At 45.3% G+C, this 27,886-nt stretch overlaps 1 protein-coding gene across 1 annotated transcript in view; it reads left to right on the top strand.

Annotated features, from left to right (window-relative positions):
* The window catches only part of ERICH3 (glutamate rich 3), a 45,407-nt gene extending 20,937 nt beyond the window's left edge, over positions 1–24,470 (top strand). Inside the window, 10 exon segments of the mRNA XM_050901083.1 lie at positions 1,404–1,702; positions 4,086–4,303; positions 4,466–4,602; positions 7,069–7,082; positions 11,711–12,214; positions 17,774–17,920; positions 19,266–19,352; positions 21,065–22,485; positions 23,050–23,310; positions 23,801–24,470. Of these exon segments, the coding sequence (XP_050757040.1) occupies positions 1,404–1,702; positions 4,086–4,303; positions 4,466–4,602; positions 7,069–7,082; positions 11,711–12,214; positions 17,774–17,920; positions 19,266–19,352; positions 21,065–22,485; positions 23,050–23,310; positions 23,801–23,872 (3,160 nt within the window). The 3' untranslated portion in view covers positions 23,873–24,470.
* The last annotated feature ends 3,416 nt before the right edge of the window (positions 24,471–27,886 follow it).

The raw sequence follows: 27,886 nt of genomic DNA, 5'->3' as shown, positions 1-27,886 counted from the left end.
TCGTCAGTCCAGCCAACCTTATCTGCTGACTAAAAAACATCTCCATTAACCAGATTCTCCCCATAAATGACAACTATTTTCACGTCTCCTTCAGGTCAAATGCAGTTGTATTTGTTTTCCGCTTTGAGTATGACACCACATCCACACATTGAATACCCACTCTGATTCTCAGTAAAGATCCCAGTTGATTTTCCCTGTTGGGTTAAGGCTTTGGTTCACAAAGAGGTGATGCTGCAGTGGTTTCTGCACTGATGCTGTGATCCTTGCACAGAGAGTTTTCTGCTGGCCTAGGTCCAGCATTTCTGTGCAGTAGAAGTGCTTCAGTATCGCAAAGGTCCCTGAAAAAAAGACCAGGAACAAATAATTAAAAGGTAGGGCTCTTTTCAGAAATTGTCATGTTTACATTTTATGCCTGCAAAACTAAAAGATTTCTAGACTGAATGACTGTAGGGTATTTCGCAACAGTTTGTAAACAGCTGGAATGTGAGGGAAATTGCAATCAAGCCTTATGTAAAAAAAGCAGTTTTGGGGGAGGAAACGATTTTAAGACATAGTTGTCTGTGAAGAAAATATGGTTTTCCAGAGAGACTTGTAATTAGCTAAAGGGAAAGTTCCAGTTTCATCCTCTGCTTGCAGATTTGAATCAACGTGCTACATACGGCACAATGTCCTGACACTCATGGGTGGTCTAGGGTGGCTCTTCGTCTCTGCAGTTAATGTTAAATCAGGAGTAGGAACTCTGGTCTCTTACGTGAGCCTCCTAACTGTAAGACAGGAAGGCTGTCACTCCATTTTGTACAAGAGGAGCAGTCTCAACAAGTCATTCAAAACGCTTTGTTTTCCAACTGTTTGGGTTTCTGTTAGATAGGAAAAACAGAACAGAAACTGAAAATAATTCAATTCCAATCTCCCTCTTCCCCCGCAGTTATTAGACCCAGCAGACAAATTAAAAAAAAAAAGTCTTATCCACAAAACTTGAGTTATCGCTTTGCTGGGTGTTACAGCAGGATCCGGACCCAGCACACATCTGACTTGGAGCTTGTCTGCCTTTCTCAGTGGTTATATCGTCACAGATCATGCTCGGTGTAGCTTGAAATTAATGGACACATGATAATTTTGATTTCAATCTGTTTAGACTGCAATTGTCACCTTTAAGTGCGGACAGCATTACTCTCCTTCAAGGAAGAACTGCATCTGTGTTAGTGGAGCTCTTCAGGATTTCAGGGTGCTTCTCCAAGTGAATCATTATCAGTAACCTTGTTGTCTGAGTGGCAATGCAGAGGCAGATAGGTACCTGGTTTCACTGCTGATAATCAGCTGAATAGCTCACTCTGTGTGCTGCCCTTCCATTGTTCACAGAAGGAAAAATGTGATACTGTCCAATTCTCCTTGTTATTTTATAGGTGCATTATTGCAATGGGTCTGGACAAAAAGCCATCCCCTCCCAAGAGAAAGATGGAGGAGGACCATGAGGAAAAGCGTGGGGGTTCCTGGGGAGATGGAGTGCGCAGTGAGCCAAGTAAAAGCAGTGTTGAGCAGAAATCAAGCAAAGATTCAGTGTTAGTCATCTTACCAGGTCATGAAGCAAGTGTGGAAACTATTGAGGACAAAATGGAGACCGCACAGGAGTACAGAAAAGAAGAAAGGAAAAAACTATCTGATCGTGAGAGTCAAGATAGTCAGGAAGACACCAGTAAAAATGGTACAGTATTCCAAAACACAAGCAGGGGATGAAAAATGGGAGAGGATGATTCTGGAGAAGGTACGGGATTGTGGGCCTCCAACTTCGCCTGGGGCATCCTCTCTTTGGACACCTCATGTGTGAGAAATGTGGTGATGCCTGTGTCTGGGCAATGAAATTAGTGGGGCTGCTTTCGGCCAAGCAACAGGACGAGAGGGTTTTGCAAGAGCCAAGAAGGTGAGTAAGGGAGGTCTGAGAGGCTGAAACAGGAGCCTGAGGTAGATGGGAAAGCAGGGGGAAAGTGGGGCACAGTGAAGGGACAACAGTGAAGAAGGGGAATGGCAGCAGGTGGAGGACAAGTAGAGCAGAAGGAAGAAATGGGACTGGGTGTGGGTAGGGAGACGGTGAAAAGCCTCCTGCTGCCTGATTTGAGATGGATGGGAGGGAGGGACGAACTGTGGAGGGGAGGAGGCTGAATGCTGGGTGCAGAAGGGGAGGGAAGGTGGGAAGAGCACGTAGCAGCAAAGTGTCAGCAAGATTTAGCGCCAGCTGAAATATTCCGGTCTTTTCTCCTGTCTGTTGCCAGTGGGAGCGCAATGCTTTGTTCACCTAAGGCTCTTTCCAGTCCCTTCACCACCTCACTGCCCCAGGCACCGCTTACTGGACACCTGCCCAAACCTCCAGCTTCCTCGCTTGTCTGAGCGTTTGTTCCCTCTGCTCCAGGTCTACCAGCTCACCTTTCTTGCCTTCTCTGCTCCGACCCCACCGGGGCTATCATCCTTTCCCTTTACCGAACGCTCCCGTTGCCTGTTGCAGCTAGCTGACCTTGCCCCTTTTTGCTTGAGTCCCATCTCGTTTCTGTTGACAGAGATTTAAAAAGAAAGACCGGAGGGAGGTTGCCCTTGCGGAAGGTTTGCCCAAGGGGTGTTTCTTGTGGCAGGCAAGTATAATATTTGTGGTATAAAAATGGTGCGTGGCAGCTCCAACGGCATGCTCAGAATGTGCCGTTTCCCCAGCGCTGCCTAAGGCCAGTCCCTGTTGCCATCAGGCTGCTCCTGCGGGAAGAGGCGGTGAGCTCAGCCTGTGCCTTCGCTCACTCCTTATTATAAAGTCATCTTCCAAGTAAGTCAAATTTAGAGAGGGATTTTAATTCCTACTTCCTATTCCTATTTTTACTTTCATAATTCTGCAGTGCTACTGCTCAGCTTCCTCATTAGTCCCTGTGGATGTGTGTTTGTGATTGATCGAGCCTTTTTCCTTCAGGAGGAGGGCACCTTTCTGACAGTTACCTAAGGAGGCCTCACTTCCAACAATGCAGTTGGAATCTCAATTGATTTTTAATACAGAAAATAAGTGTCCTTATTCCCTTAATTCTCATTGTCTGGGTAATTGTTTATTTGCCTAATTGGTTCTGCATCAGATACTCTTCATTTCTGTCCTTGGCATTCTGTCACTTCAGTACTTTAAAAGCACTGATGGAAAGAAAAAGAGGTGAGCAATAAAATCTGAAAGGTGAGAAATTATGGCCGTGAGGGACAGCTGGTGTGTCAGCAGTGACAGCTCTCCTTCACAATTTAGGTTTGTTGCCTCTCTGCTGCATGCGCAGTGAGCTAGTGGTGGCAGTGGGATTACTGAATTTTAAATGGAAATCACTGACATCACCGTGCATGCTGCTGCCTGGGATTTTAAATGGTGCAGCCTTGGCTGGAAAGGGAAGGATTCTTTAATGCATATGCATGAAGACAGTCTTTACCTATAGATCTGAGCAAAGTTATCTATCAAATGTTACAACTTGTCAGGCTAGTAGCCTGGGATGAAATCCAGACCATGTTGATGTGAAAATGGTAATTCTGCCGTAAGCTTCGTTTGTACTAGGATTTCACCTGGGACCTGAAGGAGCGTATTAGAACAGTGTGGTAACAGAATGTTCCTCCGCAGCACCCTTTGGCTGGATTTAATTAATTCATTTAGTTTGTAGGCCACTTCTTTGCTAATTAGCCACGTCAGTCCACATTTATCTTACTTTGCACTACAATATATTACCTTTCTCCAGCTTTCTCTATTGCTTGTATTTTTTTTCATTGCAACACGTTTTTCTGCTGTAATAAGAGACTGTCTTGCATTTTATTTCTGAGTTTGCCCAGCTCTTAATTTTTCTAGTCCTTTCAGTGGCTAATGATTTTGTTTGTTTTGCTTTTAATATATTAATCATACTTGATGCATCATTCAGTAGCTTTACTGCATTTTTGTTACTCTATCTATGAAGAACACGATGCTTTTTTATGATAATGTGCTCTTATGGTTCCTATCTGCGGTCTTAGATTCTCTCATGGCTTTAAAAAGACTGAGCAAATGCAATTGTGAATTCTGTTTCCTGTCTCACAGCATGATTCTTTTATTTTAGAGTACGATGAAGGTTTTGAAGCAGATGAAGTTAATGAAGAGGGACAGACTGGTGATCAAATGAATGGAATGTCAAAGTCATCCTCAGGTGATAAAAAACATAATTTAGACTATGAAAAGGAGAGTAAAACCTCATCACAGAAGGCACTGCAGGCCTCTGACAGTGAGAGAGATGAAAGTGATGGATATTCTGACAGTGACTCTGAGTATGATAAACAAGGTTAGTTTTTTTCATAATGAAGCTTAGAGAAGTTGACCTGATGCATGTTTTAGTTCCGGTGCATGTCCAGTACATATGTTGAGTCTGTGTAGGAAAAACCATGCAATTCCTACTGAATTGGTAAAAGATAGCTATTTTATCTGTTATTAATTCTACCATCCGTCACTGAAATACAGCCAAATCCACTGGCAGTGTAAGCGTGTGCCAGCTCACAGCAGACTTTGCTGAACTGTTTAGTTGCAGAAATGGAGCCAGTCAGCAAATTAGCTCTAAACACTTGGGCAGATCAGCACTTCATGTCAGTGGTCACCGACGTCTGAGGAGCTATGACCACTTACAGCTGCTGAGGATACGCACTTTTATCTGAGAAGTCACCAGGAAACCCAACATACCGCTTTGTATTTCAGAAGTGCTGTCTTTAATGGCCCTGAATAATCAGAACCTCAGCTTTGTCCTCTGGTACGTCACTGACCCTGTCCTGGCTGAGGGAGGGAAGGCCATCAGCTCAGCCCTCCCTGCTGCCTGCAGCGGCTAGGCCGTTTGTGAGGGTCCTCGTTCGGGTCTGGCTGTGAACGAGTCAGAGTCAGTAAGATAGTCTGTGATTCTTGATCCAAATGTAGGTACAAAAGTGTGCGCTCAAGTGTCCAAGACCATTATTATTATTAATTCAGAAAGATTAAACTGTTCTGGAATAAATTTTTGTAGAACAAGTAGCGTTTTCTGTCATTCAATTTTTTGGATCAGCACTTTTAATGTCTAGTGTTTTAACTATAGGCCTTCATGCAGTCCGAGCTGTCCATCTTCATAAATAATCCCACAGAAAACTTGCAGGCAATTTCTCGTTTATTAGACGAACAATAGAATTCTGTTCACCACGTGTTGAATAAGTCAGAAGCGAACTGCCTCTTCCTTGTGGCACAGTGTTTTATTTCTCTCTAACATTTCTCCCGTATGGCTTTGTTAGATCCCGCTTGTCATAATGTACCAGGATTTCTCCATTTACTGCTGTTTTAAAATTGATTACTTTATATTCCTTACATTTGACAGTCCTAATGTGCGAACTGTTTCTCAAGTTAAACGGAAACATTACTTTCACATTTGTATTTCTAGGTGAATTAAGGAAAGGTAATACAGCTGTTTGTGAAAAGGTTGCAGCTGCAAGAAAGATCCAGTCTTTTTATAGAAAGTATAAAATCCACCAGAAATTCAAATCAGGTTTGAAACATCCTTGCTTATAAAATCATTGCAGTGATCAAAAAGAATCTTAACTTTTGTGTTCTCATGATAATCAGAAATAGCTTGTGATTCATGAATAATCAGTACAATTAAGCATTCTTTTCTGCTTGTTCCTGTATGGCATTATGAACTTTTTTTGTGACTTTAATCAGCTGCTTCTCAAGCTCTAGCAGTGTGTGATGATCAAGTGAAAGTGTGTGGATGCATAGATGTGTATAGGTGGAAAGGAACAGGTAACTGTAAGGGCCTTTCATGGCTACCTATACATTAAGGCCTTTGTTAAGGGCCAGCCTTATTCACCTTTGTTTGTACTGGGATGTAATAGTGCTGCATGCACCAAAACTCACTAATTCAATATAAATTTTTTTACGATGAGGAGAAAAGGCTGTTGGGAAGCCACCAAATCTTGACATATGGACATTTAACATCAGCAACTAATAGTGTAAAACAGCTAGTCATCTAGGCAGGGGTTCCTTACTGATCAGCTGGCAGGCACTGCTAATGTTTTTCAATTTGTATTTGTCATGGCTTGCTTTGTTCTCCTTTACTGCAGTAACTCAGGGCATGTGTTTAAATCATTTACGTTCTCTGCGGTTTTAAATAAGACGGGTTTAATCTTCTTTCTTAGCAGCCTGATTTGCTGCTTCTGTCTTTTACATCAGCACACTAATACAGCGTTCATCAGTTATTACTTGCATCTCATTTGGCAATCAGCGGTGGGCCATGGGTGTCTGACGCTGAGCAGCATTGCCTCCGTGGAAATGAGGGAAGCTGTTTTCAAAGGTGCTTCTTGAGAAGCTCACGACTTGGAATCAGTTTTCCCTTTGGCCCACATGAGCTTTGAATTCTTAAACTTTTCACCGTGACTTTTGGCAAAGGAGGCAGAGAAGCTGGCTTTACTTCATTATCCCTGTTATGTTTGCTGAGGATGTGAGGAAGAGACAGGTAATATTCTAATTTGGCATTTGGTATTTTAGTGTAAGGAGTGGTTACCCAAATATTGGATGAGGACCTAGAGGGGCTTTTAGAAGTCTAAATATATAAGTACAATAAATAATGAAAGAGGCATGGATTAGGAGCTAGGGGTACCAGCGGAAAAGCCTTTTCCATGATCGTTGGTTATATTGTGAATGCATCTGTTCTGTGGTCTGAGCTCTGTTTGACTGCTCCCCGTAGGTGTAAATGACTGTCAACAAGAGGAGCGGTGCTTCCAACATTTATCATCTTGGGGCAGCAAGCCTGAAGGAGTTCTGCAGTCCTTATTTACCACTAGTAAACGGTAGACTGTAACATTAGATAAGGATGTTTTAAGGTTACTGCTAGCTTTGGGTGACATTTCAGATCACTGGAATTTTGGATTTCTAGGGACTTTGCATTTAAGTTTGAAGGTCGGGATGATCTTTTTGTTCTGGCTGTAGTGATTGATCTTCAAAGAGATTTCTACGCTCGGGGTGGTAGAAGTATTCAGAAACCAGTTGGTATCTACTCCTTTGCGCTTGCACAGAATGTGTTTCCAAACAGTAAACAGTGGAACCCAAACTGGTGCAGGGCATTTCCTTCTGTATGAATAGGAAATTTGTTGTAGGAAGGGTTTGTCATCTCCCAAATGTCTGTTTACTGTTTACCTGATGGCATTGGAGTCCTCATCTAGTTTTATCCAGATTTGTTTTTAAACCTTTAAAGAAAATGATAGCTCTTTTGCATTGTTTTTGTTAACCACTCTACGCATTGATCCATTGAACACAAAATGCCTGTGATTTTTTCGTTCCTGTTTCCTATTTGTTGATTTTTGATATTTTCCCCTTTGTAATGAAATCTTTCTACTTTTTTTTTCCACCACTGAAGAGAAGAGGTGGAGAGAAGGGATAAAAAAAGATGTGAGGTTTTCCCAACTGAGATGTAATAATAAATTTATGAAAAATAAGAATTTATTGGTAATTTTGAGGACAAGAGCTTTCTGTTTGAATGAAGGACCCTTACTCTCTGAAAATAGTATGCATGGAAATATTTCAAGCAACTTTAGTAGCAACTACCAGTTCCATTTTTTTAGGAGATTATTAAAGTGCCTAATAAGTCTCAACAGTGGAAGATTTTTCTGAATATTCATTATTAAAAAGATTTTTCTTTAACTCCACTGTTTCTAGTTATGCTCTTTTTGCACATCCTTAAGCAGTTCTTTTCCCTTCTTTATGTTTACATTTACAAATTCTCCAAGACAGCATATCCCCTGCCTGAGTTATCCTTTTCCCAAATCCTACGTAGTTTTTCTCTTATAACTGAATCCATATACCTCTTTAATATCCATCTCTTCTCCACTTACCTGAATCACCGCTTCCCTAATGTATCTAGTTGTGACAGAGAGATCTAGAAATTAATATATGGTCTCAGGGGAAACGTCTGTTAAGGAACTCCCTTCCTCAGCCCCTTGAATTTTCTAGTGGTGGAGGAGTGGTACTCTGAGTGGGATTCTTTAAACTGTGGTTGTAAGATTTCTTTGTACAGTATGTTTTTCTGAACATGCTGTTCTGCATGGATTACAGTTCTGGCATATGGGCGGCACATGAGCGGAAGGCACAGTGAGAGAAGGAATTCTCCCTCTTCTCCCTTCCACATGAGTGCCTAACTCGTGTGAAATTCTGTGACTGTATTTTTCAATATTGAATGCAAGGCCCTGCTGAGGTGTAAAGTTCGATGCTCCATATTGCACCTTGCAGAGTCTGGTATTGGTGACAGGCCTAGCATAAATAGGGTGTTACTACATTAGCGATTTAGTCCACAAGATGAGTTCATTTTAGGTGCAGATTTGCTTTGCATCTACTCATGGAGCCATGCACAGCACACAAAAATGCGCCACTGATGTCCTCAATGCACTTTTCTGTGTGACGGAGTCGAGACTGAGGCCCCCTTGCAGTGTGCGTGCAAGATCCTCCAGCATGTAATGCTATGCACGCACAGCGTATGCCGAGGACTGGGAACTAGCATGAGCTTCATGGCCAGCTGAGGTTGGATGTGCATGTGTGATCCTGGAGTTGTAACAGATTACAGCAAATCAAACCTTGGTCCTTCCCTCTTTGGTAGTGCAGATGTACTTGTAGTGTACATTCAGAGTAGCCCTACTGCCATCTATATATACTTTTTCTAGCTGTTATCTTCATTAAATAATGTTGGGCACATGAAAAGTGTTTTGGGAGTTACTTAGCTATTGTGTCTCTTAGCCCTAAGGTATGCCCCATTTCCCCTTGCTTTAAAACTGTGTTGCCTTCTGGACTGGCAAGGCTTACAACTGAGCGTGAGTTGTCAAGCCCGCAGTTATACAAACACCCTGTGACTTGATCTCTGCAGTTAGAGATGTCAAGGTTAAAACTGTGAATCTGTTATTCACATGTCTCCTGGAGTCAGTCAACATGGACATTTCCTAGTTTGATCTGGTAAAACGGGTCTTTGTGGGAAGTGTTACTGGGGCATCATGCTAGTGATAGTAACTCATTTTCTCTTGGCTTGCAGAGGATACCAGAGCTGTGTGGGTTTTTAGGTCTGTTACTTACAGTTCAGCTCTTGAATTTGTCTTTCGGCACATAAGTGATTTCATTTGCAAAGCTACTGAACACCAGTGGCTGCTGTTAATGTTGGTGGCTGCTCAGCCCCCTGACATCACTCTGCTCCTCTGTGGTACATACACACGCAGCTAGCTGGCCAGCGGAACGTCTTCAGCTAAAACATTTAGGAAAGTCCCACTTCCAGCCTTGTTATTTTTTTTGTCGTCTTTTTGTTGTTATTTTATTCTTAGGTGAATTTTTGAAGTGTAGGTGAATTTTCATAGTGTATGAAATTTCTTTTGATACAGACTGTCCCTACCTTGCAGGGGTGTGCTGGTCACTGGTAGTGCAAGCTTCCTTTCTGTCAGGCTCCTAGAGGCAAACATAAACCTGTGACCACCTGGAGATTACCCACACCACGTGTTTCTGCATAATTTAACTTTTAATTGTTGCTAGCTTCAACTTTCATCTCCTTGTGACGTGAAATTCCATGTGCTCTGTACATTTACTGTGCCTTCAATTCATCTGCCAAGCCTTGGACCTGTAATTTTTTTGAAGAACTCCTCACTTACTTCAAGTTAAGCATGTCTGTTAGTGTTGGTAGACCAAGATTTTGGATAGCAAGCTTTTGGGCATAAAGACTATGTTTTTGCGTTTCAGTAATCAGCACATTAATCCACTTGTAAGCTATGAGTGCTGCTGTAGTAGAAATAACATGCTAATAGTAATGGGATCTGGATTTTTATGAGTACCTGCTGTGGACAGATTTTGTCTCATCTTAGTTCAGTATATCATTACACTTGTTCAAGAGTGTCTGAATTCATTTGGCCCCTTGGGTCAGTACAGCCAGCATATAGAGTTTTAGAATAATACCCAGATAACTGAGGTGCCAACGATGTTACTTTTGCATATGATATTATGAATCAGACATAAATAAAGAGCATGTAAGAGAGACCTTGGCATTCAAATCCTTGTGGACCAGAAGCCTGTGAACAAATTGGAAAGAATCACTGACAATTCCCATAGTACAATATGTAATCTGCATATTTGACTTGTTCTGTCTCTGAACTCGCTTGTTTATATTCTTGTAAGTGTCTTTAGCAGCGATGATGTTTTCTGGGAGTCTAAACAGACCTACCGTTAGAATACAGGTGCCAACCCAGTGAAGACTGGAAGTGACTGAGAGTCATTGCCAGGTGGTGGCTGCCCAGGAATTTGTGCCTGAAATCCTTTGCACATCCTAGAGATCCCAGAGGATGGACGTCCACCTTACATGTGGTACTACTCGTTATCCTTGCTGCCAATCTCTGTGAAGATGGCAGGTTGAGCGTATGCCTGAAAAACTTCCCCAGAGATGCAGGCAGCTTCCTCACACCACCACTAAAGCGTGCTGGGAGGTGGAGTTGCACTCTGTTCCTTTTCCTTTGCTACTTTTAAGGAAAATTGAGGAGTTTTCTTGAACTGATAGTCTGGCGTTTATACAAGGCAGTCCATTAATTTCAAATTGCAGTTTCCATGCAAACACACCTTCTTTGCTCTTGTTTTAGAATTAATGGGAGTAGTTGAGATATTTTAGGGAAGTTTTAGCTTCCATATTTGAGTTTTTTTTAAAAGCAGTCCTGCAAAGCTTTTGTAATATATTGCAGATGAAAAAGATAATTTAAAATATTACAAAAAATTGCAATGAGTCTTCCTCAGATCCACAGAGGAAGAAGAGGCATAGAGGCTGCTGGAAGATTGTGGCTGCAGGAAGAAATACCACGGCACAGATTGGCTTCCGTGGCTCTGAGAATAGCTGTTCAGGGATAGACCGTGGGTCCAAATTCTACCTCTGGCCTTTGGTCAGCAGCGGATGCCTCGGAAAAATATAAGAAAAGGGCAAGAATACTGTGCTGCTTCCCCACGGTGTCTTCCCACCCCTGTAATTAGCTGGTGTCACAGGTGGTCCCTTTTACTTACTAGGCCTAGCTGGGTTTTTCTTCCTTGAGTTTGACTAATCTCTTCTTGAACCCATGTGAACTTTGGACACCAGCAATGCTGTGTAGCAGTAAGCTCTATTGTTCAGCTAAATGTTAGATGAGGAATTATTGCCTCCCCCCCCCCCCCCCCCAAATTTTCCATTTGTGAATTTCATATGATGGTCCCTGTAGGTTTTTTTTTTTTTAGAGGAGACAGTGAACTTAATCTCCAGTTCAACTTGAATGGTTTACACATGATTTTGGAGATCTTTATCACATTCACTGAGATAACAGGAGTGCACTAAAGGACTGTTGCTATGGTTGAAATCTTTTATCAAATGGAGCTCAAGAAACTATTCTAAAACCTGTCTGAGTCATAATTAGAGGTGCTTTTGGAAGTGTATTTCTGTGTGATTGATGGAGCTGATCTGGTTCATTTCCATTGTCAGAAAAAAATATGTTAAATGGCTTTGATTTTAACACTTTGATACATCTGGGCAATGTTCTTCTATTACACTTATTGGAATTTTGTCATGGTATCTTCAGACGGTGTAATTCAGAGATTGATATCAGATGAACGTCTGTCCCTTTGTGCATAGCAAAGAGAACTAGTGGCCAATGAATGCAGATGTTTTAGTGACAAATACTAAAACAAAATTATGTTTGCTATTTCTAGATGGGAGGCCTGCACACTCTCTCTCATCCATCAGTACTCAGGATAGCAGTGAAGATGACTCTCATGCTGAAACGATGAAAGACAATGTTAAGGGCAAAGAGGAGTGTAATATCAAAAGGGCATCTGATAACGCAGCAAATGCACAATATGGAAATGAGAACGGGGAGAATAAACTGCTCAGAATGGAGGAAAATCAGGAAGCTTTTGCACTGGAAAAGGAAGGAACAGATGAAGCAGAAAAGGCAAAACCAGAAGATCTAACAGCAAGGGAAGATACTGGAATTTTTCGGGAAAATATAATGGCAGTACAGCATCAAAGTCCTGAAGTTAATGGGGAACTCAAACAGGCTGGGTCAGCAGAAAGTAACACAGGGGAAGATGGGGAGAAGAATGCAAGTACCAGGAGGGATGGTGGGGAGGAAAGTTGTCTAGTGCCTTTGGAAAGCAATATGACGGAAGTAGAGGATAGCAACAAAGAGTCTCCTCAGAGTGACGAAGGAGGTGGTGAGTACAGTCCCTCTCCACAACTGTGAGTGACTAGTGCATGCGAGTGTTGCTGTATTTGCCTTTATACTAAGTCATGGTGCAGCATGGGGAATGCAGTTGCTGGACTGTTTTCAAGCTACTAGAATACTCTGTACTGCTATGAGCGAAATAACCACACAGAATGTAACCTTGGTTTATTGTTTCTTTTCTAGTGTTGCCAGTGTAAGGCTTTGGCTATTCTTTTTTACTCCAGTAGTTGGGTTTCACATATCATGCAATTCTTATAAAATCCAAATGTGATGTATTACCTATAGGAGAATCTGTATGCCAGATTGGGGGACTCTGTTTATAATGTTGAAATACTAGATTAAAAAAGAACACCAAAAATTACCATGTGAATCATGGTGCAGCAGATGAAGATCAAAACTATGTCAGTTCATCCATGATTGAGTTGCTTCACTCTGTCACGGATTTGTTGGCAAGGAGCAAAACAGCGACTCATTTTTACTGTTGATAAAATGGGCATCTTGCAGTTTCAACCTTACCTTTATGGATAATGGGCAATTAATAAAAGGTTGGCCACATGAGCAAGGCTTTGCATTATTATATCTGGGGAATGGGAAAAAATGTAAGCCCTTGCTTGGCAACGTCAACCAGGTCATGGGGGAAATGTCTTGGATGCTGTTAAATCAGGCAGTATAAAAGAATAGTCGTCTGCACTGGTGCTGACGTAAAGGAGAGCCACAAGCCATGGTACCTGAAATTTCCAGTTGTCTTTCTGTATGCTGGATTTGCAGTGGAACGTAGAATGCTTTTCCTTTAATAGAAGTTTTTGATTCTGTTTCTATTGCTTTCTGTTCACTGTGGTGCATCTATCTAAGATAGCCGTGTGTGGAATAAACAATTTGAATGCTGGTGCTTAATGCTTTGCAAGTCTGGTGCTGCTGGGTTACTTTGACTGTCTTGTGCATTGCTTTTGCTTTGTTATGCATTCAGAATTGAGACAGTAAAGACAGTAACATACTATTCATTGAATAATGCTGAAGTCTTCAAAGATGTTTGCTTCTGGAACCCCTCTCTTCACTTGTGTGAAAGAAACTTCAATTCGAGCACCTTCACCACTAGGCTTAGATGAGTTGAGTAAGGACTACTGAAGAAGAAAGAACTTTAAAAACCTAGAGAACAGAATATTACGCTGTAATACAAAACCAAGGAAAGATCAATCGAGTGTGTCAAGCTAGTAATCTGGTACTGAGTTAGCCTAAGACAATAGCGTTGTTCTTTATTAGCATAAATTCCTGTGTGCTTACATTCAACACACATGGTTTCACGGTTCTAGGTTTGAACAGAGATCCTCTATCAAATATAGATAGATTGTCCGAATGTTATGTAGGTAACAGCGCTTACTTCTTAGTCAAGTCCTGCATCATCTCTGCTGCCAGGAGACTACCTGAAAGTCAGGGACAGTGCAGATCAAGGAAGGACAAGAAAAATCATTGCATCATAACAATTACTGATAGGAACAACTTCCTAAATGGCATACAGATTTTTCCCCATCTACATGGGGGTTGTCTAGGTAAATTTTATAGCCAATAAAGAATTGCCAAGAAACTGTGGGTAGAGCAATGAAAGAAAAAGATAATATCCTTTTTGCGATATAATGAGCATGCTAAAGAAATATTGTGGGGTAACAAAGGTCACATGGAATCTTAGCTTCTTCTAAGCACTTAGCACAGTTGCTGCCATGATAAAGGTTCTAATTCAGAAATTTAAGGATGTCTGTAGTCTTAAAAGAAATGCCAGATGGTTACCATTCCCACTACTCCACTCCTCCAGGAGGCTGAGGGCCAAAAGCCTCCAGAGACACCTGGAGGCCTGAAAGAGCTCAGTCCTTTACTGCGACTGCAGAATTGGTTCTCAGCCTGTTCTTGGGCCTCCCTGATTTTTTCACATGAACTTCTCTGTAGGGCTAGTCATTCTCATCAGCCCTCCAGCCTGCGTTTAGATGAGACTGATATGGCACTGTTTTGGTTTTGCCCCGATGAGACCCATCGTGCTCTGCTTGTGACAGGATTTCTCCTAACCAGTGCTGTCATTAACAGTGCAGAACTAATTTAGCAGAGAGAATTGTATACGCTGAAGAAAGCAAAAGGTGCAAAATGCTCCTCTGGGGTTGTTCAGTTGCAGGCTGAGTCTGGGCAAATCACAACCAGTGGTGTGACAGATCTGTCAGGAGTATGGGAGTACCTGGGACGGGCTCCTGCTGCGCGTTTTCTGATCTTGCTGTGCTCTTTCTGACAAGGAGATATTGCTGATCCCAAGGGGGAGAGTTATTGTGAGCAGTATTTGTCATCCTTCCCTGGGCTCTGTGTTTTGATAGACTGTCAATTCCCTTTTGTCAAATGTTACGCAGGCAGTAGACTGCAAAGAATGGGAACTGCCAGCTAGTCAGACTTCAGGCCTATAATCAGGTCAAAGTAAAATATATGCACCGTACCTAGCAAAGCACTTGGTATTTCAGCAAGTTGAAGAAAGTGCTGCCTGTGCCTCTGCGCGAGGCGGCCAAGGGATGTCCTGCAGCAGAAAGCTTCTTGTCTTCTCTGCAGAGCTGAAACGTCAGAACGATTCAAGCAGGTTGTGCACTATTGCGCAGAGACCTTTGTCAGGATCTTGGGTCCCAGGAGAAGCCTTCTAAATGCCCTCCTGGGACCTTCCCTGCTCAACTTCCATGGTTCCTTGCCGAGCAGATCTTAGTGCTTCACCCAGGTGAAATGTGACAGCAGGGAGTGAAGCCATCACTGCCCTTTAGGACCTATGGTATAGGCAAAAAGGCATTGATGCTGAGCAAATGCCTTTTGTACTGTAGACTGAATTGGTCTTTTACAAATTTTCGCACATTTCTACTCAGGGCTGTGTGGGTGCAGGGTACTGATGGGGTAGGAAGGATGGGTGTAAGCATAAAGCAGGAGGAACCACAGAAGGAAGAAGAAAAAATAAAAAGTGAAAAAAAGAAGAAAAATAATATATGCAAGGGTGAGTAGAAAGACAGAATCAACAGTGTATAAAAAACCAACCTCATAGGAAAAAGGTGAGAGAGCACAGGGTGTGCATTGGCGAGAGAGGCAGGGATTTGGGAAGAGAAGAGTGCAAGGTTGTGGCAGGGAAGACAGTGTTAAGTCATCTCCTCACTGCAAGCCAGTGGGAACACCACCTCTCCCACTCCTGGACCTTCCAGTGCCCTGACTGACTCTGAAGCAGTAGGCAGATTAAATCCCATACACATAGCTACCTGTATAAAAAAAAAATCAGTCTCAGAAGAATTGATAGCCATTTTTCTTAATAAATCGCTGGAGGGAACATTCTGCCGCATGCAAGTACACGTGATTTCAATACATGACGCCCAGAAGTGACAGTGATCCACAGAAGACCTGTACAAATGCTTTGAGGCAAGACAGTATTTCTGTGGGTTAAGTGGGTAGTTTGGATGAGACTAGGGGCCAGGTCGGTCAGTCTGGTTGTGCTTATTTTTATGCAACTGATTTTTTTCTAGCAGAGCTCCTAGTAACTTCAGAAGTGCCTGACAGATCAGCCCAGAGGCACATCTCTCACAGTAGTCTGGGTCTCACAGTGGCAAGAGAAGATGCTGTTCATGAACACGAGAGGCTCTGTTTTCTGAGTTTCACTCATTTCGTAGCTGTCCCGCACTCCAATCTGTTGTATAATAGCTGTTAGAACAAGATGCCTGCCTAGTCCTTTTGTATCCATTTATGGATCTGATGTCCGTAAGTTTGTCTAGTCTGTTTTTGAATCTGCTGATACTGCCAGCCCCTCAGGCTCCGGTCACAGCAGATTCACTGCTTCTGTCCCGTCCATTCTTTATGAAGCCCAAAATTTTGGGTATCTTTATTACATGCTGTACTGCAGAGTGGCCCAAAGTCAGCCAGTTCCTTAGTGTGGGAGCATTAGCTTTTTGCTCATGGCTCCTTATTTTTATTTTCAGAGAAATCGAAATGAGGTGTTGCTTGAAAGTCAAGATACCATACCATGTAACACCTCTTTATCTAGGCTGTGAGTTGTGATTTAGCCAGAAACATGTCGAGTGGTTTGTTGTGGGAATTGGTTTCAGTCTCTGTATTTGTGTAATAGAAGGCCAAGTCAGGATTCAGACCTTTTTTTCTTGCTGGCTGAAGCCCTGCTCCTCTACTCTCAAACAAAATACTTTGTCTAAATAAAATGCCATAGGCTGATTCTGGGAAGATCATTGGTGAAGATATTGAAAAGTGTCCATGTTCGCACTGAGCCTTGACATAGAACTTGTCTGTAGAGGTCTAGAGACTGAAACTTGGAACAAGTATCTCTGCAGCACTTCCACTGCATAGATGAAGCTGACCAGTGTAGTGCTTCATGTCACATACCGTAATAAGGTCTGGAAATGTTGTGATTGTCTCCTTTATGATCTGAAAGTTATGCTTGACATAAGTATTGAGTACAGGCAATTGCCCGAGTTACTCCCTTTCGGTCAAAGGCTCGATTGTTCCAAGTTGCAGAAGAGCAGTCTGAAACATACGACCACTGGCACCATCCAAGCAGCAACAGGAATTAATCAAGTCTCCCACTAACAGTCATAACACAAACAAAAGCGGGCAGCTCTTTCAGAGATGTACCTGAAGGTCTGCGGTTCCTAACGGACATAGCATACTGGCAATAGAGGCCATTTGGCAGTAAAACCAAGTGCGAGATTTGACTTTATGCTGTCAGTCCATACCAGTGCCAAACTAGCAAGCTCTTTGTGTAAAAGACTAAGCCAATAACTGCAACAGAAAAGGAAAGATACGGAAAACTGATGGAACTTCAAGGGAGAAGCCTGGGTTTGCTGGAGGGAGAGCTCTCAGAGGAGATGCTGAAGGGATCGGACTGTGTACATAGCTGGAATACTGCTCATAAAGAAGTTGTTTTGTATTACTAGCTTGAAAGCCATTCATGTAATCATCCAGCAAGTCATAAAGCAAAAATGGAACTGATAGCGCAATCTTAATAATGTCAAATGTATGACTTGACTGTGAAGCATCACAAGCATTGCATTTACAGAGCAGAAAATACTTCCCCGCTTACTTATAGATAAGTATAGGTCTTCAGTCACTTATGCTAGTTTGGGGAATTGAGGAATCATCAGTACTTGGGAGCTTAACATAGAATTTTTTTTTTTTTTAAAGTATTCATAGAACAATAACAATTTTATGTCTACACAACAGTGTTGTTGCTTGTATGTTGAACCCCGCCTCAGACTGCCTGACAAAAGCAATCTCACTGTTTTGTGAAAATGTTGTGGAAGATGGCGGCTCTATCTTTCAGTAGATGCTCCTGCATGAATTTTCCCTTGGATTTTTAATGGTTGTCTCCATTTGGTTTTAATCTACTTAAAAACATTATTGCTGGTGAAGATTTATATGGCTCCAATTGGGTCTGCCCTAACATTTCAAATTTTAAACCAAGCTGAGATAGCTGGATGACTTCTACTCCCCTTTTGCTTTTTAATGGTTTCTCTTTCTTGCTTCCTGTTTTGTACCTTTGTGATAGTTTTTGAAGATTGCAAACCAGTCCAGGTGGAAATAGCAAAGGCAATTGGAAATGATCATCACGTGAATTCTGAACCTGAACCTAGTGATTCCCATGCCGAAGAGAAAGAAGAGAACGTAACAAGTACAGAGCATGATGCCAATGAAGGTGAGGTTGGCTGTCAGTCAGGTACATGGATTAAATCTGATTCGTCTGAAATCTTTTTATAGAAGTGTTTACCCTTTCCCTTTCCTTTCTAGGCTATCAAATTCTTCTCATGCTCTTTTCTTTCCTAACTTGTATAAAATTGGGTGATGACTAGCTGGCTTCTGTAGTCATGTATAATTAATGCTTTTTTGGCAGTTATAATGGTCCTAGGTAAAGAATCCAGGCCATGGAAAAAACTGGCTGCCAGTCAAGAAAATAGCTGTGGAAAGCAAGAATCTAGTGAGGTTTCCCTTCGCTTCTGGGTAGTGCGGGGCCTCCTTGGGAAATGCGTTGTCCAGACAGGCAGGATGGGACTGACAGGCGAGGAATGGAGCTGGACTGCAGACTTGATCTCCATGCTGTACCCTGTTTGTCTCCCAAACTCATCTCCCTGTTAGCAGCTGGCATAATCGGCAGTGAGGAAATTTCAGCTTGATCTTGGTTCCCTCCAAGAATGTTTCTGGTCCGTGCAACCCTGGCAGTTTATTGCTGGAGACTTGGTCTGCCTGGCGGAAGAGCCTTGCATATTATACAGGGGGTATCAAAGCCAGCCATCCTGCTGCAGCAATGAGCCATAGTGCAAGTAAATGTTAAGATTCTACTCCACAGTAGCAATGAGTCTGAAAAGAGAAGAAAACCATAGGTTAAAACTGACTTCAGTCTGCACTGTTGCTCTTACATTTCCTTCTTCCATCCTCTAAGAGTCTTAACAGCTGGCAGGAACAGGTCACATATATTGTTTTTTATATTCCTAGTTGTGCACTGTCTTGTACTTTGGCACATTAATGCAGGGTGTTCTAAGTTTTTTTTTCTGGTCAGCTGGGAGCCTTTTGATTTTCTTCTTCTATGTAGTCTAAGAACATAGTCTTTTATGGTTTGTTGTCTTTCATCCAGAAGGTGTATACAGGAGGCTGAAGGTTCCTTCTCATCTCTGGTCTGTCAATAATTGTCTTTTTCTCAGTAATTCGTTCTCAGATGAGATTGCTTCTGCCTTGGTCTCATCAGCTGACTGCAAACAACTGTCTATAGCGTTTAATTTCAAAGTCCAGTAGTCTTCATATGTTGGTCTTCACAAGGATCTACGTTTCTGATGCATAGACCAGGGTAGAGGACATGTAGTTCCTGGGCAGCCTGACTTCTGTGTCAATGGTCCCTCCAAATCAGGGTTGAAACATGTTTGCTTCCCAGGCAGGTGGTCTTTGGAAAGCCTGGACTCTCCTAGTTGTTAACTTCTCAGGTTCGCACCGTACCTCATTTTGAATACTTTAATGCTGAAACAACTTCACAGTTGCCGTTATCATTCCAGCCCAACGCAAGACCTCACTTTACAGAAGGGAATACTTTGTAAGCAGCAGCCAGAGTAAATTAACTCCTCTCTCTGCTAATGAACCAGGTAAGCATGTAGACTATACCACACACAACCCAGCATTTGGTTTCTTTTAGACAAAGTGAACAAAGCATCTGTTTTACAGGGACTGGCAAAATCCATTACATTAGACTCAGTCCAATACTGGCAGCTGGACAGTTCAGACACTATACTTTTGTGCAGACAGTAATATTTAACTCTGAGTTGGGATGACAGTTTGGGATGTTTTATTTCATTTTGTACCAAAACTTCCATTAGAAATTTTTTAAATGATTACATGTTACTGATTTTGATAGTGGGCTTAAGCTCTCCCAGATTCAGGAGGTAGGATTGTCAGTGTGAGTGCTGTAAAAATATGATAACTGATTTTTATATATATATGTGTATAAAAGAAGAAAAATTTTAAGGGACAGAAAGCTAGTAGTAAACATAAGCAACAAACCTGGTGCAAGATGCGTCTTGGATGAAGGCATGATTTCTCGTATTGCAAAATGTAGGGTTTTTAATTTTAAAGTGTGGTCTACTGTTCAGGCAATGTGTGGTCTAGCGGGAGGAAACAACCTGCTGTGCTCTCTCCTCTCCTTCCCCGACCTCTCTTCTCTCTCTGGAAACTCTCTTCTCAGCCTGCCCTTTCTTCTTCGAGTTCCTTTACTGTCTGCAGCTGCTGGAGCTGCCTTGTGCACCTTCTGCTTTCCTCTGCAGCCGACCTGCCCCGTGAGTGAATCAGGTCCAGGTCTGAAGGGCAGGAAGGGAAGAGTGGCAGCCGGGAGCAGCAAGGCCAGTGGAAGCGTTGTGGGAAACCAGACACAAGGTCCTCTCTGCCGGCAGAGACGGGCCGGACAAATAGTGTCCTCCAGGCCTGTTTGTCACCTGGAGTCTTCTCTGGCTGCCGTTCCAGAGACGGGGTCTAGTTGCACAGGCGGTTGCCCAAGCAGGCAGCAAAAAGCAGTAAGTGTGGAGTGCAGCAGTAGTGCAAGAAGGTAAAATAGGTCAAAACCAGTGGCAGATGATTTGGGGCAAGACAGCCTTTGCCCAGTTTGAGAAAGGGCAGCTTGGGAAAGACATTGCTCCTTGCTCCTTTCAGTGGCACAAAACTTCTCATTTTCTAAAGAATAGGAACCTGCCACGTTTGTACAAAACACCGGTGCAGCAGCAGAGGCTGCTGGGGCTGCCTGCCCAGGGACAGATCCTGGAGCACCGAATTCATTGAGGGCATTGCCGTTAAATTCCCAGGGGGCAGGCATCGACCCCGTATTATTCCCCTGGTGTAATTGCAGAATCCACAGGAAGCAATTACCCATTTTACATGAACAGCTGAGTAGTAGTCTTCCTGTGTGTGCATATTTTACATGAGCAATTTACCACCTATTTCTGAATGTTTGAATGTTATTGTCAAGCTCATAGCTATTTCATACACACACCTGAGCTCCCTGCTAGGCAGGTGAGGGAAGGAGGGAGAGTAGGCAGGGTGGGCAGAACTGTCAGAGTTGAAAGCTGGTCATGCATCAACATTTTTGCTTAAAGTAGTTGTGCCAGATGCAAGAACAGCAGCACTAGAAATGTAGTCAGAGCACAGGTGTGTGATGAGAATCAGCACAGCAAGTTTTCTTCTCGTCACCATGCTGATGTCCCTTCATTGCTTGGGAGAGACAGCATCTTTAATAATAACCACCCTGTAAAACAGCCTTAACACTAACACAGTTCTCAATAAAACTAATGTTTTGATTATTTCTTAATAGCACCAGATGGAGCTTTCTTGGCAGAAGCAACAAGAACACTTGACGTGCAGAAGGCAGCAGAACAAGTGGTACGAGAAGGGCAGATGGTAGGGGAGAGACAAGCACTTGAGAAGGAAGATTTTGTTGCTGAGGGAGGAGATACTTGCACCGAAGAGGCAGGAGAAGAAATGGCACGGGCGGGGGATTTGCTGCCCAAGGAAGACACAGTGGCTGTGCTGCCGGCGGAGGGTCAGCTTGCGGTGGAGGAATCTGCACCTGAGGAGAGCACCATGGCAGATGAAGATCCCAAAGGAAAGGGGACAGGGAAGGGAATGGAGTCTGGCGCAGAGGTGGCACCCGGGGAGCAGGACGTTCTGATGGAGGGGACAGAGAGCGAGGCAGCGCTGGGAGAGCAGGCACCTGGGGGAGAGGAGCTGGCAGGGGCACTGCTGGGCAGGGAGGCAGACGGAGCAGTGTCCGAGGGGCAGGCGGCGGCTGGGGAGCTCTCTGAGGGGGGAGAGGCTGCGGAGGAGGCCTCTGAGGCAATGGAGGCTGTGGGAGCGACAGGGCCTCCGGTGAGGGAGGTGGTGGGTGAGACGGTGTCTGAGGCAGAGGAGGCCGTGGAGGAGGGAGGTTTTGCAGGGAAGGGCGTTGTGGCGGGTGCTCTGTCTGAGGGAGAGGAGGCTGTGGAGGATGCCAACTTGGCAGAAGAAGGGATTGCCAGGGTGGTTGGCCCTGAAGGAGAAGAGTCTGTAGAGGAAGCCATTTCTGAAGGGAAGGAGGCTGTGGAGAAGCCTGGGGCTCTCCTGGAAACATTAGGGGATACGAACGTTGGCACAGGAGAAGCAATGCCTGGAGGAGAAGACTTTGTAAAGCCAAATGAGTTTTCCCAGCTGAAAGCATCAGGGGAAGAGTGCATGGAGATGGGGAAAGCTGCCGTAGGAGCAGCAACATCTGAGACTGGCAAGGTGTCAGAGGTAGAAGGGAGCTCTCTCCTGAGAGCAGAGGACGCAGTGGAGGAGTCTGTGGAGCCTGGCAAGGGTCCCGTGTTGCAAGTAGCGCCTGGATTAGAGGCACTGGTGGGTGCTGGAGGGGATCCCGTAAGTGAAGGGTCATCTCAGTTGGAGGAGACCACAACAGCGGAGGAGGAGGAGGAGGGCTCAGCAGAAGCACTTTCAAGTGGAAACCCATCTCTAGGCAGCAAAGCAAATACAGAGAGTGCAGTGGAAGAAGAACTTGATGGAGAGGTGATGGGAGTATCTGCAGAGATAGCCAGAGCAGAGGCAGGAGGGAGAGAGGAGGTCACGGGTGGAGCAGCAGGTCCAAGGCAGCTGGCATCTGGGATGGAGGGATCGCTGGAGTGTGCTAAAGAGAGAGGGAAGGAGAGGCCTCCTGGTGAGGGGGTGGCGGATGAAGCAGCGCTGCCTGCCCCGGGGCTGTGTGTGAGCAGGGCAGGGGAGGCAGGGGTGGTGGCCGGTGCTGGGCTGGGCGCCCAGGCAGGGCTCGGGGCTCTGGCTGAGGGAGCGGCGGGGGAGCCGGCGGGGCGGGAGGTGTCGGTGGCTGGGGATGGTGGGGTGGGCGACGGGGCGGTGGCACAGGAGGGGGTGACAGGAGCGGTGGGGGGGGGACAGAGCGGGACGGGGGTGGCAGCGGCAGAAGGGGTGTCAGCTGAGGGAAGGGGGGCAGCTGGGGAGTCTAGGAGGGACAGGGAAGGGGTGGCCGATGGAGCCGTGGCCTGCGGGCCAGGGGTGAACCAGGAGGCAGTGCTGGGGTGCGAGGGAAGGGGGCCAGCGCCGGCGGGGGCCGAGGGCCAGGGCGAGGCGGGGTGGGAGTGGGGCACAGCGCATCTCGTGTCCCCATGGCATGGGGAACCATGTGGAGCGATGTCCCTTGGGGAGCAGCCGATTGCAGAAACCGCCCTGAGCACCCCTGCACAAGAGGATGGGGGCACAGAGTCCAGGGGGAGAGGGTCCGCCGGAGGTGAGGGGCTGTGCCCGGGCACCCAGCCGCAGCTGGCAGCTCCCGGGACAGGGGCAGTGGGGGGCGAGGACGGGCCGCAGGAGGGGACAGAGCAGGCAGGAGTGAAAGCCGAGGGAGAACAGCCAGGCCTCTGTGAAAACACGAGAGAGAGAGAGGTGGCGGGTGTCTCGGAGAGTGCAGGGAGCGCGTCTGGGATCAGGGAGCAGAGGAAGGACAGTCCCGTTGGAGGGAGCCTGGACGCCCCGGGAGCCGCTGTCGAGGGCGAGAGGAGCTGCGGTCCCCGTGAGGTGAGTCCTGCGTGGGTCGGCCGCTGCCCCCCGCGCCCGTTCGAGTCCCCAGACTGGTCCCTGTCGGAAGCAGAGGATGCACCACTTCGTCCCGTTTCTTATACTTTCCTTAAGTGTCTGCTGCTGGGAGCTGGGGTAAGGGAAGATAAATCCTTTTGGTTGGCAGCTTCTGCGTTCTTTCCTGTTCCCGAAGTCTCGTTGCAAATATCTTTGCTCTGGCACTAAGGCTCACAGCCCCTCAGTCGTCTCACCCCTCCGGCTGCGCAGAGCAGCTCCGGCCACCCGGCGTGCCGCTCCTCTGCCCGGCACTGGTGGCAGCGGGTGAGCCTCGGCAGCACCGGCTGGCTCTGGTGCTCCAGGTCAATGGCAGCACTCAGCTCCTCTGGTTACTCTGGCATCTGCTTGTAGGAAATCTGTTACAGCAGTATCTCAGTAGCTCCAAGTTTAGCACGTTTTCTGTAAAGCTAACGTTTTTCTCGTTGTTTCGTAGGATGTTGTAAACCCAGACGCAGTTGTCGTGCCCTCAGTACAGCCTCAGGATGGGGAAGAAACTCTCCTCTAAGCTTTTTCTGCAGCTTCTTCAGTGCTGTGTCCTGCAACATTTACACAAATCGCTGTAGATTTGTGCTGGTTGGGATGTTCACTCCTTTATTTTACTCGATGAGTACCACAACCATCTGTCACGTTTTACTAGAGCAGCTTCTCAGTGTGCAGCAGACAACTGAAATAAGCCTGTATATGCTAGCCCAGGAAACAGCACTCCTTCGTAATTATGAAGACAATAATTGCAAGGATTGTTCCACAGCTGTCATGCTTGTTTTTCCCAAAACACAGAGAAATATTGGACTGGCTGAACCTCCCCTCCTCCCCCAGGCACCGCTTGCTTCTGCTGGCTGCGGGGAGGGAGGAAGGGCTGAGGGCAGATGTGCTGTACGTGTTTCCGTAGGACAAGGAGTTTGTCTGTACAGAGTGCCCATGTTTGACTGTATCTGTGTCCGTGTACTGACTGCATTTTTCTGTGTGTTATTTGCCTTTCTGAAATGCAGACTCTTCACTGTGAGTCGGGGCCGTGTCTTCATTGCTGTGCATGGGGCACTTGCGCACATTAATGCTTTGATTCTGATAAGAGCGTCTGGGGGCGTTCAGCAGAGGTGTGGAACAGCAGGATCATGGGGGGAATGGTGGCCTCACACAGGGGGTTTTAGCTTGGGGGGCTGCCTCCACCCCACGTTACAGGCAAGCGAGCCCTCCAGCGTGCACGGGTGCCCCGTGCTGCCGGGTGGGTGGCACGCAGTGGGGGCTTCTCTCTCCTCGGGGATCCAGGCTTGTTGCTGGGCACACTTCAGGGCGTTCTTGGGACTTTGAAATGTTGTTGAAAATTGTTAAATCAGAACAATTCTAACGAGTATTTATAGATGAATAAAGCCTGGCCTTTTGCTTTTGGTGGTGTCAGTCAGGAGTAACTCCCTGGGCCCACAGAGTCAGTGCTGAAACTGCAGGAGGGGATGGTCAGCATCAAGCTGTTCCAGCCCAGCGCTGGCTGCGGATCTCCGCTGCCACAGTCTCCCTTTCCGCTCTGCCGCACCTCCGAGGGCTCCCCGAGACCCTGCCAGGCCGCGGCGTCCAGGGCTGGGTGCGCAGCAGCCTGCCAGGCGTTGCTCGGTGGGCTGCAGGATGCGCAGCCCCTAGCAGGGGGACTATCACTGTGTTTTCAGATCGGGAAATGGAACTGAAATGAGCAGGATTTTGAGTGGATTGTTACTGTAAGAAGTCACTTAAGATCAATATACGTGGGACAGGAAACTTAAATGTGATCAAGTAATTCATGTTTGTTCCCTCCTGTACTAAAGACGGTTGCATTTGATTTTCAGTCTGGATACCAGGAAGTGCTTTGAAAGAGAAAAGTAAACAAAAAAGACTAATAATAGCTTTACAGTCCCCAGCAGTTTAAATGAAAGCATTGCATCAAGTGATCCTGAGTGGTGCGGTTGAAATGTTTATTCTGTGCAAGATATGCAATATTTGCTTACAAAGCACATTTGACTTTTGACCATTCAACAATGGTCTTTTCCTTTTAACCAGGGAATGTCCATAAAATCACAAGTGGCTTATTCACTGGACCAAGACATTTTCAATGTTGTTCAATAAAAAAAAAGTGCAGTAAATAGATAATAGGTGTTTACACACTCTACAGTTGAATACACCTGGTACGTGAAGTGTTCAGAATTTAAATTTATGCTAATGACCTTCTCCAGAGGCTTGCTTTTTCTGTATACATATGCACACCTGCACATTTACTTGAGTCTATAAAAAAACCTGTACCAGTCTGTGTAGTTCCTTGAATTTTTGCCAACGATTTCATTGTAAGAATAATACTTGCCAATCAAGTAGGGCCTGGTCGTCAGTATTTATCTCTGCTTTCTAACTGAATGACTAATGTCGGGTGGAATATTTGCCGCTAAAACCGTATCATGCAGATGCCCGTGGAAAGCAAATGCCTGTGGCCCGTGAGCATGACTGTACCAAAGCCATTTACAAATGCACGTTCATACACCTGGGTGGCAATTCAAGTGTTACAGATGAACAAAGGCAGAGGGAGGAGTGCAGGGATTTGCCTTAGCAGGGATTCCCTGGAAGGGTCAGGATTAAAACTAAGGCTGTACTTGGGCACGTCATGAACCACACTGGCTTTTTTGACATTTAGCTGCTTTACTGAGCACAGGATGAAACTGCGAGAGGTACGAGGTTTGATTCATTTGTCGTAGGCAAGTGCCGGAGTGATCTGCAGAGCATCTCAAAATACTCTTAAATAATACTCTTGCTCCGCAAATCAAGAGCACCAGGAGCGGGGTCCCCACTCCAGCGCTGGCTCTGTGTCGTGTTGAGGGAGCTGTGGCGAGGCAGAGCCCCGAGCAGCCCTGTTCAGCCCGAGGGAGAGGTCCCCTCCGGGGACAAGCGCTTCTTTTCCAGGGGCTGCTGTAAAGCGTGCGCTGAGCGATGGGAGGGCAATGTGGAGGGGGCACGGCCGGGGCCGCCTGGGGAGCAGGCAGTCCGCGGGGCTGGAAGCCGTCTCTGGAGCAGGTTTCTCCTCCTGGTGCAGCCTCTCGCCAGCCGCCAGCCTCCACTCCCAACACCAGCCGGGAGGGAGGGTTCTTTCCGTGCGGGTGGGAGCTTCCTTTAAAGAAATCCGGCGTTCAGGGCATGCTGAAGATGGTTCAGTGGCAGCATGAGTTTGCAGCAGCAGCAGGCGACTTAACTAGATCCGCTTCGGCCTTTTGGAAAAGGCGGCAAGTGTTGGTAACCGAGAGGCAGCTGAACTCCTGAGGCACCCTTGGGCTGCAGACGACTTGGGGCATCAGGAAAGTCCCAGATGAGCAATGCAGTAGTGATTGTAAGGAACTGGAAAGCTGACAATTCGTCGTTTAAAATACTTAAAATATTCATAAATGGCCCTTGTGCATATGATTTTAACAATCAGGGAAACGAATCCTTTGGTTGGGAACATGCCAACTCATACAAGTTCTTGTATTGCTCTAAAAAAACCACACTTCAAATACTCTGGTTTTATATACTGATAGAAAAAAAAAATCAGATTTCCCAAGAACACTCCATAATTTCTGAGCTCATATCATATTGATGACATCATCCGTTTTCTCTCACGCTTCTTTCTGATGGCTATTTATAGGATAGATACAGGCGAGGTTTGATCTGTGGTAAGGAAACAGCCCTTACCCCATCCTGACAGCTTACCCCCCGCCACGTACCGGACCGTTTCCCCCCGCTCGCACACTCGCCTTTTCCCTCACTTGTTTTGCACGCCGGCAGTGCTGCAGGCAGCTCGCTGGGACAACCCGGCTGTGGCGTGACGTTGCATTACCATTCACGTGTCTGGCTCCTTTAAGGCAGCCGATTTCTAAAATGGTCGGAGGACTTGAACCAGGTATGGAATTGAGTTGAACTCGGCAGTTTCAGCTTCAGAGAACCGCTGTACTGCGGTTGGTGTGGCTGTGAAAGAGGTGCCGTTTGTGTAGTCTCACAACACGGGTGCGCCTGTAATCTGAGCAGGTGGAATTTTGGTAAGGAGCAAAACCATCAAAATGGATAATTTTATGGTTTTGGAAATGCTACCCATGATAATTTTTGCTCTCCTATCCATTGCTAGTTAGTAATTAACTTCAAAGTAAAAAAATGTAGGTGGCACTTAGGGAAAAACAAGATATGCACCAAAAAAAAAGACTAATTGTTAAACTGAATATATATGAGAAAAGCAAGCTATCTAACAGTGTTGCCACTGGCAAAACTCATTTTTGGCTCATCAGAAAGGCTTTTTTTAACTCCCTAAACTGTCAGGTATTCTCAGTAGCTTGTCACTGGATGCTGATGGTTGTGCCTCAAATGTATCATTACTGGCTGACACAGCTGAAATCATACCTTGTGACATTACACAGGCTAAACGGATGCATTTCACCGGTTGAAAAAAAAATGCCAGCTGTGTACTATGGACACGGTATGAGAACGATTGTTCGAAGCCCAGCTCCTGGAACCGGGTACCAAGCCTCTGGCATCGCTAGCAGGG

This window comes from Gymnogyps californianus, chromosome 8 (genome assembly GCF_018139145.2).
Source record: "Gymnogyps californianus isolate 813 chromosome 8, ASM1813914v2, whole genome shotgun sequence".
NCBI lineage: Eukaryota > Metazoa > Chordata > Aves > Accipitriformes > Cathartidae > Gymnogyps > Gymnogyps californianus.
This window is presented reverse-complemented; position numbering and strand designations above follow the sequence as displayed.